A 15,595-nucleotide genomic window follows, 5' to 3' on the forward strand; every position below is an offset into this window, starting at 1 on the left:
TATATTAAGTAGCTCTGAGAATCGGTCGTCATCTGTTTTTTATACCCCAAAAATGTTTATATTATATTATCAATTTGAGATTGGTGTGTGTCCTCAGGTGGATTTGAGAATGGTTTTAATTCACAACTGAACTATCTCCTAAGCGGCTGGACCGATTTTGATGATTTGTTTGTGTGTTCCAGTGAATTTGAGATTGGTTTAGATTATCAATTCCGTCCATATAATATAATTATCCTGCTCATGTATATTTTAGTGGACTCCTCCTAACGGCTGGACCGATTTTTCAAATTTAAGACGTGTGTCCGAAATTTACGACAGGACAAAACAACAACCAACAGACGTGTTGGGTCTACTAGTAATATATAAAACTATACCCTGAGGCGGAGCTATTAAAAGGAATAATAAAAAGTAAGGAACTCTGCATTATGATCTACAACAATACTTTCGATAGATGTATTCTCTGAATGACACCCTTATTCTTGGACGAAAAATCATTACAGCCATGGAAAGGAGCACACACTGGGAGAAAGGCAGGAAATACACGATCAAATAACTCATATGATAATGGGTTACTGCCTCTTTAACAAACATCTGGTTAATATAGGTGTATATGTGTCACTGACAGGCCCCTGTGTCAGGGCTTGCATGCAGACAGAGATGGCCACACACATCATCCTGGAGTGCCAAAGTGTGGCATCAAACCGAGGACTCTCCTGAGGTCATGGGTGAGATCAGGGTTTTGAGTAACTTCCTCGAGGAGTTTGGGATGGCAAAATTAGCAACCCTACCAAGCAAAAAAGGGCGCACAGTAGACGAATATACATATAAGTGTATACATTCACCTAAGGAGCATAGCAAGTTTGAAGGTTTGAAGGCTTGAAGACAAATACTGGAATATAAAATGAAGATGGACTGGACATTTGCTCTGTTGGAAGGAAGGAAAATGGAATAAACAAGTGAATTATAGTCAAAGTGATTTTTTTTATACATATATACTTAAATGTATATATAAAAGCTTGATTAACAATCTTACCATATTTTAAATTTCCACTGGAAACATTTTTATGACTGAGATTAGAATATCTAGTTTTTTTTAATACTAGTTTATAATATACCTGTGAGTTTCTCTTGTTGGATGGCTCATTGTGGACAGGTCTCTGCTGCGTCATCCCTATCCGACGTTGTACACTATCACTGCTAACACATAAAACAACACATATAACAAAAACACTTGTCTTCTAGAGGGTAGACCGAGGTTATAGACCTCAATTTATAACTGTCGCCACATATTACTACGCTACTATATTCTCATTTCACTTGAATGTGACCGTTCATTTTAATAATAATAATACTTTATTCTTACATTCATTATAATATAATACTAATTATTTATATGTATTTATTGTTAATTGTAATACAATCCAAAAAAAGGTTTTGCAGTGATATTAAAATGGGTGGACTCTATGATACAGTTTTAAGGTTTAGAATATTTGCAGTGCAAAGAATTCAGTAACAAGGCGAAAAGATGAAGGGGTGTGTGAAGGGGTACAGAATGCTCATTGTGCAAGTAATGATCGCAAAATATTGTAATTGGACAGTCAGTGATCACAACTTATTGTAATTGGACAGTTAATGATCACAACATATTGTAATTGGACAGTTAATGATCACAAAATATTGTAATTGGACAGTTAATGATCACAACATATTGTAATTGGACAGTTAATGATCACAACATATTGTAATTGGTCAGTTAATGATCACAACATATTGTAATTGGACAGTTAATGATCACAACATATTGTAATTGGTCAGTTAATGATCACAACATATTGTAATTGGACAGTTAATGATCACAACATATTGTAATTGGACAGTTAATGATCACAACATATAGTAATTGGACAGTTAATGATCACAACATATTGTAATTGGTCAGTTAATGATCACAACATATTGTAATTGGACAGTTAATGATCACAACATATTGTAATTGGACAGTTAATGATCTCAACATATTGTAATTGGACAGTTAATGATCACAACATATTGTATTTGGACAGTTAATGATCACAACATATTGTAATTGGTCAGTTAATGATCACAACATATTGTAATTGGACAGTTAATGATCACAACATATTGTAATTGGTCAGTTAATGATCACAACATATTGTAATTGGACAGTTAATGATCACAACATATTGTAATTGGACAGTTAATGATCACAACATATTGTAATTGGACAGTTAATGATCACAACATATTGTAATTGGACAGTTAATGATCACAACATATTGTAATTGGACAGTTAATGATCACAACATATTGTAATTGGTCAGTTAATGATCACAACATATTGTAATTGGACAGTTAATCATCACAACATATTGTAATTGGACAGTTAATGATCACAACATATTGTAATTGGACAGTTAATGATCACAACATATTGTAATTGGACAGTTAATGATCACAACATATTGTAATTGGACAGTTAATGATCACAACATATTGTAATTGGTCAGTTAATGATCACAACATATTGTAATTGGACAGTTAATGATCACAACATATTGTAATTGGACAGTTAATGATCACAACATATTGTAATTGGTCAGTTAATGATCACAACATATTGTAATTGGACAGTTAATTATCACAACATATTGTAATTGGTCAGTTAATGATCACAACATATTGTAATTGGACAGTTAATGATCACAACATATTGTAATTGGTCATCTCATGATCACAGCATCTTGTAATTGGACAGTTAATGATCACAAGATATTGTAATTGGACAGTGAATGATTACAACTTATTGTAAATGGACAGTTAATGATCACAACATATTGTGATTGGACAGTTAATGATAACAACCTATTGTAATTGGTCATCTAATGATCACAGCATCTTGTAATTGGACAGTTAATGATCACAAGATATTGTAATTGGACAGTGAATGATTACAACTTATTGTAAATGGACAGTTAATGATCACAACATATTGTGATTGGACAGTTAATGATAACAACCTATTGTAATTGCTCCTTTAATAATTACAGCACTGTAAACCACATCACTGTGGATTTATATAGGTATGATTTTTTTCCTATTTGGTATCTGAAAGTGTTCGCTTTTAATTAAAGGCTATGAGTTACAAGGTCAACGATTTGACCTTTCTATTCTTGAACATGGCCTGATTGATTTTGAAAAAGTGCGTATGAAACTGGTGTGCAATTTGCTCAATAGGCACTCGGATGATTTACGCCCTCGTCTACGGCTTGGCTGCAAGCCAGTCTCGTGTATAATGAGCAACTTAGCTAACTTGTATGATAATATACTATTCTCAAATAGTCCTTCAAACACATACAAAGCTAAGATTTCCAAATAATTCAGTAGCACCTGTGTGATCTAATGCTATCGATTTCCGTTAGCGTGTGGAAATATGCTCATTACAAGAATAACTTACTTATTATTAGTAGTAGTGATGGTGAGATTTTCCATGTTGGGCATCTTAAGTTTAGACGGGTTGGGCCTAGCAGGCTTGTCTTTAGCTTTTATAGACACATTCCTTCGTAGCTGAGAGCCATTCTCTGACGAGTCGTTCGAAGTCGGCTGTGATTTAGAACGCGGCCGGGGCACTCGAGGCCTTCTCCTGAAATTTAAAAATATATTTACATTGCTATATTCAGGTTTTATATAAAATATGTGGCTACTAAATTAGACCTCAATTGACGAACCAGTATATTTATAGTTAGTTATACTTTAAATTTGCAAGACAATATTACTTTTAGGTACAAAAATTGTCCATACCAAGTTCACCTTTATTTCTTGACAGGCTGAATCGCTTTATTGGAATAATATTATATAAGTGAAATCTTCTTCCAGCGCGCTGAGCACTTTATTTTGTGGATTTCAGTAGCTGTATAGTACTGAATGAGACTGCTCCATCACACTTGACTATGGTTAAGGTAAAGTCGGCTTGACCTTACTTAGGGAGACATGCTCTATGATCATAGTAGTATTTCGTATTATTAACATATTCATCTGGGTGATATTTTTACTTCTGTAGTGTGATATTAAGCCCACACTTATTTTAGTTGAAGTAGAAATTGCTATTAACAAGGAGAACTGCACCGCGATGGGGTTAATGTACATACTTCTGATGTAAAAAAGAAGGAAATGGAGATTACCAAAGTAGTAAAATTAATTCCAATTCTGATGTGAAAAGTTATAGATAGACATGATGTGTTAGTGAGAAAAATAAGGGTATCCTTTGTGATGTGCTATGCGTGTAATATTTTAGTGCTTTGGCAAGTGTCGTTTACTATGCAGTTCCGCTCAGGATTCTTAAAAAACCCAAAAATCTTTAGCGGCACTACAATTGCGCTCGTCACCATGAGACATAAGATGTTAAGTCTCACTTGCCCAGTAATTTCACTAGCTACGGCGCCCTTCAGACCGAAACACAATGATGTTTACATACTACTGCATCGCGGCAGAAATAGGCGCCGTTGTGAGCCTCCTGCACGATACTTTTCAAAAATTAAAAAAAAACTTAATTAAATAGTATATTTACGTCTGGTTGGCAGCGCTGAGCTCGGGAAAGTCGGCAGGGCTTGGTGGCTTCTTGTGTGCCGCCTGCAAAACCTGCCGCTTGTATGCCTCCTCGTCTTCCCACGTGCGCGTGTACTTAGTGGGGCCGCGCCTTTATTTTACACAGAATATTTTGATAAAATATTCTATAATCTTATAATAATTTATACGTCTAGCTAGACAGAGCCTCTTGCTGCTAGACAACCGATGAAATCAAGTCAGGTTTGTTACTTTTTTTGTATTAGTGTGCGTGCATTGCTCAAAATAGAGGTTAACTGTCAACCTCCATTTCTTTAGACTGTTTCACAGCTGTCACAGTCTATCTAGACGTAGAAATGATCTAAGATTCTAATAATAAAAAAGAAGCATAAAAACTCATGTAAGATAAATATTATTCTGAGCCAAATTTATAGTAATTCAGCATGAAAAAAATGGAAAATCGTTCTACAACTACTAGAACAAAAGAAAAGTTGTTTTTCATATATCATGCTATTAATCAGCAACATTCTAATATCAATTATATAAGCCATATCAATGGCTTAAACATATGAACTTGTTAACAGCAATAAAATAAGACTTAAAAATATTTTTTTTCTCAACATGTGACACAATGTTGACATTTTTTTATCCCCCCTACTTTATTTATCCTAACTCATTTAACTCAATTGTTTAACATATAAATAATTTACTTATGGTTTATCAGATATTTATAATCTATATATGATATGTATATAAAAGAGAATGTATGCTTGTATGTTACCTAATAACTCCTAAACTATTCGACCGATCTCAATGATATCAGTTGTAATTGATTCGTTGAAGCTCAAGGAAGGTTAACATATATAGTTTGTCGTGATACGATCCCACCCACCCAAGCATTTACCATATCTCTCGAACCGTTTATTGACAGAACAATGTCTGTCGGGTCAGCTAGTATTTCATAATTGCAATAGACTTATTTCATAGTTAATACTAATATTTATCATCTGTGTTATCACAAATATGTATTTTTATGTACATACATATTTCTCAAATCAAATAAAAAAGAAATCAAATTATCATACTGACAGCCTTTGATTATATCGCTGACAACACTGTCAATACAATGATACATATGAAACTAAGCTACAGAAGTTTTCTGAATGTCAAGCAGCCTTGCAAAAAAACGTGGGAAATGTTATATGTCCGAATAAACCATAAGCAACATGTCAACATAACTTTATACCAAGTTTATTTGTAAGGCCGTTAGTGTTCCACAACTAAGTTTTACCTAAAAGCCTTGTTTGTTGCAACGAAACATGTTCAAAAGCACTTACTATATTTAAACCACACATGCAAAGCGACCTAATGTAATACCTAAATGATTGAGCAGATTCATGCAATAAATATTTGTATAAATAAAAAACAAAAGAGTTTTACTTGTAATTTCTGTAATGCTACACTTAAGGACAAATTTTTAAAGATGATGTTAAAGATTATACATATTATATAAATAGATACTGTAATAAGGAGTTCTTATTGGCATATAAGAATACTGTTGACCGTTACATAGAAATAAAAATTTATTTGAAATTTAGAAATAAATCAAGTGGTAGAAAGACCATGAAGTGAAGTAAGAAGGGTTGGATTTCGGCCTAATATTTATTAATATATTGTATAAAATTAATATTTTGAATTAATTAAATAAAAGACTATGAGAGAAGAAGATTGTTTTATTCTACAACAATCCCATGTGTGATGGAAGTCTTAAAAATAGTTATTGTAACATGTGGAACAGATGTGAATTAATAAAGACTGAAGAAAAAATCGTTAGAATATCTGAGAAAATTCATCATAGTTTGTAATAAAATGCAATAGCTGTATCGACAAGACTGACAGTTTTATTTCATAGCAGCACGTGGATACAAAACATAGAAAAGTCCATAGAGAATCAATCTACTACTGTTCTTTTACATTATGATACTGTCTATATTATATATTTTGATAATATTCTAACACTTTGGACAGTAAAAGAATTAAAATTAAGGCTCACCAAATCAAGGCAATCTACTAGTGTTCTGCATCTATGTTTATACATGTATGAGAAGTTGCACAAGAATCTAGATCTCTGTCATAACAGGTTGAGAATCAACAGCTTAATCTCTCAGCTTCTGAGCACAATTTTTTTTATAGAATAAGCAACAAAACACATTTATACAGTTAATATATCATGCTACTAATTTATTGTTAAATTAAAATAAGTAATTCATGTGCATAAACAAATAAAATTTATTTGAGACATGCATTAGTATTATAAAGCAAGTTGAATTGTAAACTAACCGCCATCTTCTTGAACTTCATGTGATGCATTGAAAAATAATGATTTTCAAAGTAGTAATAATAATAATAGTTATATTATGAAAATGAAAGAAATATTTAATATCATTCACATCACTAGATTGTATAGTTGTCTTTGATTAAAAATAATATAACTCCCCTAAGCTATATTTGTTTAGTACATAACTTTTTAAGTTTGAGTCTTCAAAGTACATCTTGGAGCTCTGTGGGCCTGAGTAAGTTTATAGCGAGACATGTGGAGCAATCAGTCATTTATGTTTGATGCCTCATAACATCAGATCAACACACACATAAACTTCTGTGATTCTTTAATACCTTTTAGTGAAAAAGTCACAAAGCTATTAAACAAAAACATAAACACCTACCTACACCTACACAACAAAAACCAATAACGACATAATGATTTGTAATTAATTAATGGGTAGTTTGAAATACTGTCTCTTACTTATTGAACCGTAAAATGCACAATGAATTAAGCATGAAATTTCACTAGAATATTATAATATTACCATAATAAATCAGTTTGTAATTTCAGATCTATTGTATTACATTTTGTTTGTAACTATTGCGTTAGGTCTCCTGCAAACAAGTAATGAGTAAACTTGTACAGTGTTTATGAATTCTCCAGTTTTTAACCTATTGACCGATATTAACATATCTTTTGTAACCTTTATTCTTGATATTAAAATATTATGAGGAATCTTAGCTATTTTGACGTTTAAATATTACTTTAATAAATTATTTTAATAATTGTACTACGACTCACCCATAGCGTCTATTACGTCTTGCATGAGGCGGCGCGTCTTCGTTTCGAATATCGTATCCGTATATAGCTACCAATTCGTCACGAGATTTCGGCAACTGAAAAAAGTTAAAATGTGTCATTCTTATAAACACGTACAGAACACATCATCAGGATCAGTATACACATACTTATAACTTTTAAAAGTAGAAGTAAAGGTATTCATTTACTCAAATCAATGTCTAATATACCTACTCATATTTTACGAGAGCACAGTGTGGGTATACAGCATTATAATACCAGTTCAATATGGTCAATTTAACACACAACCTTTGAATATCTGAATATTGTATATATGAATTTGGAAAACTGGATACACATTGGCAGGTACGTGACGGGCCTGTATCACACTGGCGCCTTCCAGGCGAAAGGCAACAGTACTAGCCTTTACGGCACCGTTGCTTTCATGTGCGTGTTTTAACACTAACAGCCACATATGTCAAACAAGAACACAATAAGACAAGTACACAAATGCAGTGTGTTTTTTTTTTATATCAGGAGGGGCAAACGGTCAAGAGACTCGTGTGATAGGAAATTGTGAGGCAACCGTCCATGGACATACGTAACACCAGGGGTCAAGAAATGCGTTGACGGCCTTTAGTATGCTCTATGCTTGAAATCCCTGAGTCATATCAGTTCCAGAGAACTGATGTAGGCTGATATTTTATATTTCACTTTATGTGTCAGCAGCATGCTGCCAGACACTTCACAGTTCAATTCAATTAATGCTAAAGTAAATGTATGATAATTACCTGTTCGTTCTCATTATATTTGTCATGTGACCATTTGTTCACTGTTTCGGACTTGCGTGGGGCTCGACGTCTCTCAGATGGAGTCTCCAAGCCCTCTTTCTTCTCAGATGGAGCTTCTAGTGTTGTGTTACTGGATTCTTCACCACTATAACATTTAATACAAGTGTCAGTCATCAACACACAGTAACATGATAACAATAGCAGAAAAGCTTGTAAGGCCAAAAAATTTATATTCATCAGGTTAACCTATTGGTATCCCCACTATTAATAACCAAGAGGTTGCACATGGAGCCAGAGGAGACCTCGAACAAATTGGGAGGATGAGCTCAAACTCACAGCGGGCCCGAACCGGAGAAGAGTGACCCATGACAGACTCCAATAGAAAGAGCTAGAGGAGGCCTTTGCCAAGTGGCACACTGAGTTAAGAGACATACTCTAACTCAGAATAAAAAGGGCTTAATAGATCTCCACTATAGAAATACTCCTAAAACACAAAATCGAATCAGACAATTTGATTATACCTGTATAACCAAAGCCAAATATGACAAAATTCAGTATATATTAAGGAGAAATATGGGATGTTGTGATTTTATTATATTGACATAGTCAGTCGTTTGTTTTTCACATAAACTTTGAAAAACAGAACACAATGCAAACACAAAATTCACATTTAATTAATTATACAAACATACTCAATGATGCATAACAATCTTTAGCAATTAAAACAGAAAAGAGTGATCAGTGATGTGAGACGTTGTGAAATAACTTTCCATGCATTAACATCAAATGTTTTATATTTTTTAAAATAAGAACAAGAATATTTATTCAACATCATCATTCATCATTAACGTTGGAGCTCATTAATTAAAAACTGTTTTTGAGTAGCTTCTACCCATGGTTCGTGCGGACGCTATCAAACAGCAATTAAAATATTATGCCTGGTGTGAACTATGTAGCCTATGTGTTGTCACAGGTTCTTGCAAAATATGAATAAAATTTATTCCGTATTTTTTGCCTTTTCACTGGACAAACCCACCCAATCCATTGCAACACTGGTCATTCACCAGCGTTTTCCTCAGCAAGATATTTTTTTTTTATTTTCTTTCCTAGGATATATGAAGGGTGGCCGGAGTGAAAGCAATGGGAAGACCATACTCATTGTAGTAGACCCATTAAGTGTGGTATGGCTTTGGCTGAGTTTTATTAATGTCACTACCTGATGTTTAAATCAAAATATTTTGCAACAACAATTTTAATGACAATAAAGATTTACTAAGCATTTTGACAGATCACAGAAATAAGAAACTATTAAAACCCAGAAGAATTTTTGTTTATGAGGTTGAAAATGAGTCAAGAAACAAAATACAAAGGCAATTTAAGCTAAACTATTTCGTATCATAAAAAGCCAGGAATACTTATGCAAGATTTTTGATGTAGAAATTTTTTAATTCAATTTCACATTATTATTAATTATTATTAGTTTTTAGTGTAGTTTGTAAATATGCATGTAATACTCCTATAGATTCCATTATATAATAATAATAATACATAATATAATAATATTGACACACTTTTTAGAGAAATTATCTTGCCCCAAGTTAAGCATATTATAAGCCTGTTACAAGACAATGATATATTTAATACAATATACTTACTCAAACATACATAAATTCTTATAAACATACATATAAACATGCATAAATACATTTAAACATCCATGACTTGGAAACAAACATCCATATTCATCATATAAATGCTTGCACCTACAGGGATTCGAACCCGGGACCTCTAGCTTAGTAGGTAGGGTCGCTAACCACTCGGCTATACAGATCGTCTCAATTTTTACATATTTTTGCCAATGAAATCAATCAAAATATTGTGATGATGGGTTCATGCAGATTACAGACCCCTTGCAAATATATACTACTTGATGATCTTATTACTCTCCTTTCCGGCCTCATAATCTACTCACAACTGGCGAAATTGTCATATAATATAGACATTATTCTATACATTGAGAAATAGGATTGCTTTTATTTGGGACCCATAATTTTTTTATTTCCAATATTTTTTGTTTTATTTGGACATATTTCCAATGAGAGAATTTATTGAGACACGGTTTGACAGTTCTGCTGTGAAACAATTTCATAATAACAGCATATTTTACGAAATAATACAAAATGTTATGGAATATTATTGACAAATTCATAAAAAACAGTATTTTCTTTATTATGTACAGAACAAATTTATTGTGTCAAGTGAATGTGTTGAATAGATGAATTGAAAAATTTTTGTTCAGGTTAAGTTCAACAGAGGATAAATGAGCACACAATGTGTGACCTGTTGGTAAGTGATCATGACGGCCCAATTCTTTGCCAGTGATAATGACGTCCCAACTCTGCCAAATTTTTTAATAAACGTACATATGAATTCAAAAACTGAAAACACATCAGTATGTGCCGGGCAGGGCTCAAATGGGGTGCTTTGTGCTATATGTTGTGAATATAATTATTATATATTATGTAATTACTAATTATAATATAATTAATCATTATTATGTCATGATATCTTATATCTATACCTTGCTGCTGTTCTGTCATCATGTTCATAAAATGTCCCTCGCTTTGGGATATACTGAGGGTTACTTCTATCTTCGTCATCATCTACACGCTTCTCTGTTTCCTGAAAAAAGATTTGAATTATAGAAAAGACAACCCTGTCACCTTATTTTTGGGGAAAATACCAAAAAGGTCTCAGAATATTCTATGTTTTACATATCAGAAGGGTTCACAGGAGAATCTGAATAAAGCTTTTTTAAGGTTTCCCACAGTCAATTTAAATAATTATAATTACATCTTAAATGTAAAGTGTCTCTACACTAAATAGGTATTTGTTGAAAGACAATTTAAACACAATGTATAATAAAATAAATTAAATGCATTTAAACATTTATATACCTATCTCATTTATCATGGCGGGCAACATAATGTACTTCTAGTTATTTTTTATCACTCAGTTTTTAAGTTATATATATGTTTAAGTATATATTTATATACAGAAATTTCTATTTATATTTAAAGCAATTAAAATGTTTAAATAATTTATACATAGTCATTAATCATTATATTAATTTTTTTCTGTAACAAATGTAATCTATCAGTATTGACGAACCTGTTTCTCCCCATCTTCTTGTGAATGCTCAGAATCACTCCCTTGCGAATCATAATCTGATTCTTGCTGTACTGCATCCTGTAAATTGTTTGTCACTTTAAGCAACTGCATTATCACAATTTGTATTTTATTAAAAATTTATTGCATCCTTCGAGGAACATACGAGTTTCAAACGCAAATCAAGAGATTGGTGGTTTTTGACCTCAATTTAGGTGAAAAGAAATGGACATGCCGACACGAGAAGGCGCGGGAGAAAGTCGGCAGTTGTAATACTTTTGAGGCGAAAATGAAAGTTCATTTCACTAATAGTCAGTGGTGAACACGTCTAACTTACATTTCCCGTGTTGTTTTGCTCTATATCTTGCGATGCGTCCGAGTATTCTCCCGAATCGTCTTGTTCTCTTCTTCTAACCGCGGACGTCATATCGGCGTCCTCCCTTGTTGCGAGTAAGACTTCCAGATTGATGTTTTTAATACAAAAATAAAAAATATTACTGGTGAATCTGCCAATATTTGAGATATTTTTTGCAAAAATCCACCGCCTTCATGTAGGTATTAGTTAGGTAGGTACACATACAATTTGTGAAGAAACGTCAAATTAATTTCATAAATTTACATTATTGCGTTTCATTCTACGCGCTACCGGCTACGTGTCAACGCTCAATAGTAGGTAATAATATATTAATTATTACTGGATACGAGATTAATATATAATAATATTTGATATTAAATACTAAATTTTGAATTTAATAACATTCGCAATAATTAATAAATCAACTTATCATTATTTTTAGTATTTTGGGGATAGAGGTATAATATTTTACTAATATTTTATAAGTCATTTTGTCAATAAGGGACTATGAGAGTTTTCACGAGCTTATTACCTACATTATCTGCAAGAAAATTAATTAGAAACATTTCAGTAAGAAAGTCGGAAGATAGTGGTCACACCAGACTAAATTGGATTCAAATTGAACATACGACTCTTACGGCCGTTCCTAATATACTATCCTAATATACTATATAATTCCTAATATACTATACTACATACATTACTACCTTCTACTATCAGTAATTAGCTGTCAATAATCTGAAGCTGTCCCAATATACCCGATAAGTCATTCGTATCCCCTTATATTGGGACGTGTGAATTGCAATTTTCATGCAAACTTCTATCGCAGGTCAGCTATACGTCGTCCAATTGACAGACAGCGTGTACGGATAAGGTGAGTTACCGTCGACAAATTTATTGGGACAGTAAAGTCAACTATTGTAACGGTTTTAATCTCAAGTAAGAGATAGACTGAATATTGGGAACGGCCGTAAATGAAGCAAATAACACGACTGTAGGGTAAATTATTCTTTGGCTGCACGTTTTGAAATGTAGGTATATTTTTCAGACTTTGCTACCTGAAAGAGTTCCACTATGTCTTCGTTTATCTTACTGATTATGATACCTACTAGACTAGTCACTACATTTGAAAGTTAAAATTTTTGTTTTCACTAAATGATTCATTTGACGTGATCGTTATTCGTTTTGTACAATTGCGGTTTTCGTGTGCGTACTATAGTAGAGTAGGCATTGAACGATGATTATTTAAAACCTACCTAATTAAGACGTTAATTTAAAGAAACCAAAGTTATTTAAGTTAAGTTAAAATCTTATCTTCTCTTAGATTGCCCTTTATATTTATATTGTTTTAGATGTCTGATTTTTGATATTTGTGTATTGTGTATTTAAATAGATAATATTTATTAGATATATAATAAATAGATACATAACTATGGGTATTCAAAAATCGGTATATTTTTAAAATAAATCGTTTTTGAAACCGTCATACTATGCCAAAAACTGTTAACATTTTGTTTTTTGAAAAATATTCACTTCTATAGAAGCTATGCACTAGATTTTTCGATGATACACAAATACATAATTATATTATATGGGCACAAATAGATAAAAATAATATATAATATATTTTAGAATTTGGCCTCTTACTAAGACTTAAGGACCATGGTTAGAAATTTATATAATTAATAGTAATGTTTGTTTCCCAGTCATGGATATGCATATATTATATGTACTTATATAAATATTTATACGTAGTAATATTCAAAAGGCATAATATGTTTTCATTTCAATTACTGAGCCCTTTTATGAAGTCAACTCGGCCTGATGAATTTGATAGTAGGTACCTCTAATTATTATCGTATTGAACAGAAATATTTCCATTAAATTCGGAACTTTACTATCAGTGGGCACTGCCACCGTTGCTGTTTTTGTCATTTAAATTAATGCTCATCGAGCACACTAGACATCAGCTCAAATCGTGGTTTAAGCCTACAGAGTTGCCCGTGTACATCAGTCAGTATAGGCAAGTCTGAAATTATTATAAGACCCATAGGACATACAAAAATCAACTGTTCTTAGGAATCATGTTACCTATTTTAGTGATAGTTTTGTCCCTTTCGGGTGGCACGCATGGCAAAACTAGTTAACTTTTGACTGTTTTTCAATTACAGCAGTAGAGTGCATTATGCGGCATAATGCTCAACGTTGAGTGTTCCAACTACAGCAACGCTTTGCACAATCGAGCACTCTCAAAAGTACTGCTTTCGCGTGATGCGTAGATGATACCAACTCAGTGGCAGAAAATTAACGTGTGTTTTTTCAATATGTTGGCATTGATCCAAATATTTACTACCGGTAGTAATATTGTTAATTGTTGAAAACATTTTTAAAGCTTTCGTTTCCGTCGTAGTTTTTTAGTAATAATAAAACTTAATTCAGACTGTGTTAAAAAAATATAAGTATGAATAAAGGTACAAATTTACCGAAAAATTATTTAAATATTCTTCGTTTATTGTATTTTGGTTTGAGGTGATAGTCTTGTTAAAAATGCTGTTAATAAACAAAACTAAAACTAATGAAGGTACAAATATTGACTATTTAATTTAATGTGTGAATACAATTTCATTCTAGAATTCTAAAGTATACTTTTGTTAACATTGCAATGGCTTGATCGAATCATTTAATGAAGCAGACATCATAAATGTTTTCGTGGAAATGAACATATTTATCAAAATGAAGAAGACGACATCTTATTTTCTTATTAGATTGCTAACTCTATGAATATTTTTTTTCAACACTGAACTTAGTTCACACGCACTCTGCTGGTGGATTTTAATAATGCAGCTGCTGTTGCATACTAATTCATGTTCCAATTAAGCATCAGCACAATTCGGCATTGTGCGGCACTGAGTCGGATTTTGCTCTGTAATTGGAAAACTACCTTTGAGAGTGCTCGATTGTGCTAAGCGTTGCTGTAGTTGGAACATTCAACGTTGATGATGTGATAATACGCTTTAGTGCTGTAATTGGAAAACTACCAGAATAAGTTGAGATCGTGAATACTGAACGCGGCATTTCGAGCGTAGGTCTTGAACGCGTCTCAATGACACTTGACAGATTGTAATTGACAATAACTGTCTCTTGACAAATATACCTACTCTGACTTCAGAGTTCTAAGTTTTTTTTTTTGGCGGGAACGAGTGAACGAAGGAAGGCGCGCTTATACAAAAAAAAATTGTTTAAATTATTGTTCATAGTGCATATATTTTTCATACTTGTAAATTGTTTATCCTGGTTTATAAATATTCGATTTTTGTATATATAAATTGTTAAGTGCGCTTCCCCATCGCCATGGGGAAGCGTACAGGTAAAAGGCCGAAGAACGGCCAGAGCGACGCAGAACCAGCAGACGAACTTCCCCTATCCGAATCCTCGGTATCTGACGCGGAGGTGACTGAACGTCTCATTGTAAGAAGAAAGGATAAAGAGAAGTATACCCCTTATAGAGCGACAAATTATTATAGGTTATACGACGAAAATTCAAATAAGAAGGAATTTATTGTATTTCTCAATCGCAAG

The 15,595-nt window shown here is 32.7% G+C and overlaps 1 protein-coding gene across 2 annotated transcripts in view; it reads right to left on the reverse strand.

Moving 5' to 3' along the window:
• LOC126967630 (bromodomain-containing protein DDB_G0280777-like) overlaps nucleotides 1-12,243 on the reverse strand; it is a 41,204-nt gene extending 28,961 nt beyond the window's left edge. The window contains exons 1-8 of one of the 2 annotated variants that reach the window (XM_050812194.1): nucleotides 11,999-12,243; nucleotides 11,665-11,742; nucleotides 11,075-11,175; nucleotides 8,494-8,638; nucleotides 7,706-7,800; nucleotides 4,586-4,714; nucleotides 3,476-3,661; nucleotides 1,116-1,194 (exon numbers count right to left, since the gene is read on the reverse strand). In XM_050812194.1, coding sequence (XP_050668151.1) covers nucleotides 1,116-1,194; nucleotides 3,476-3,661; nucleotides 4,586-4,714; nucleotides 7,706-7,800; nucleotides 8,494-8,638; nucleotides 11,075-11,175; nucleotides 11,665-11,742; nucleotides 11,999-12,088 — 903 coding nt within the window. In that variant the 5' untranslated portion in view covers nucleotides 12,089-12,243. Of the gene's footprint in view, nucleotides 1-1,115; nucleotides 1,198-3,475; nucleotides 3,662-4,585; nucleotides 4,715-7,705; nucleotides 7,801-8,493; nucleotides 8,639-11,074; nucleotides 11,176-11,664; nucleotides 11,743-11,998 lie in introns of both variants that reach the window. The other variant, XM_050812193.1, reaches the window with a different exon arrangement.
• Between the last annotated feature and the right edge of the window lie 3,352 nt (nucleotides 12,244-15,595).

The sequence above is a fragment of the Leptidea sinapis genome, chromosome 13 (genome assembly GCF_905404315.1).
Source record: "Leptidea sinapis chromosome 13, ilLepSina1.1, whole genome shotgun sequence".
Lineage (NCBI taxonomy): Eukaryota > Metazoa > Arthropoda > Insecta > Lepidoptera > Pieridae > Leptidea > Leptidea sinapis.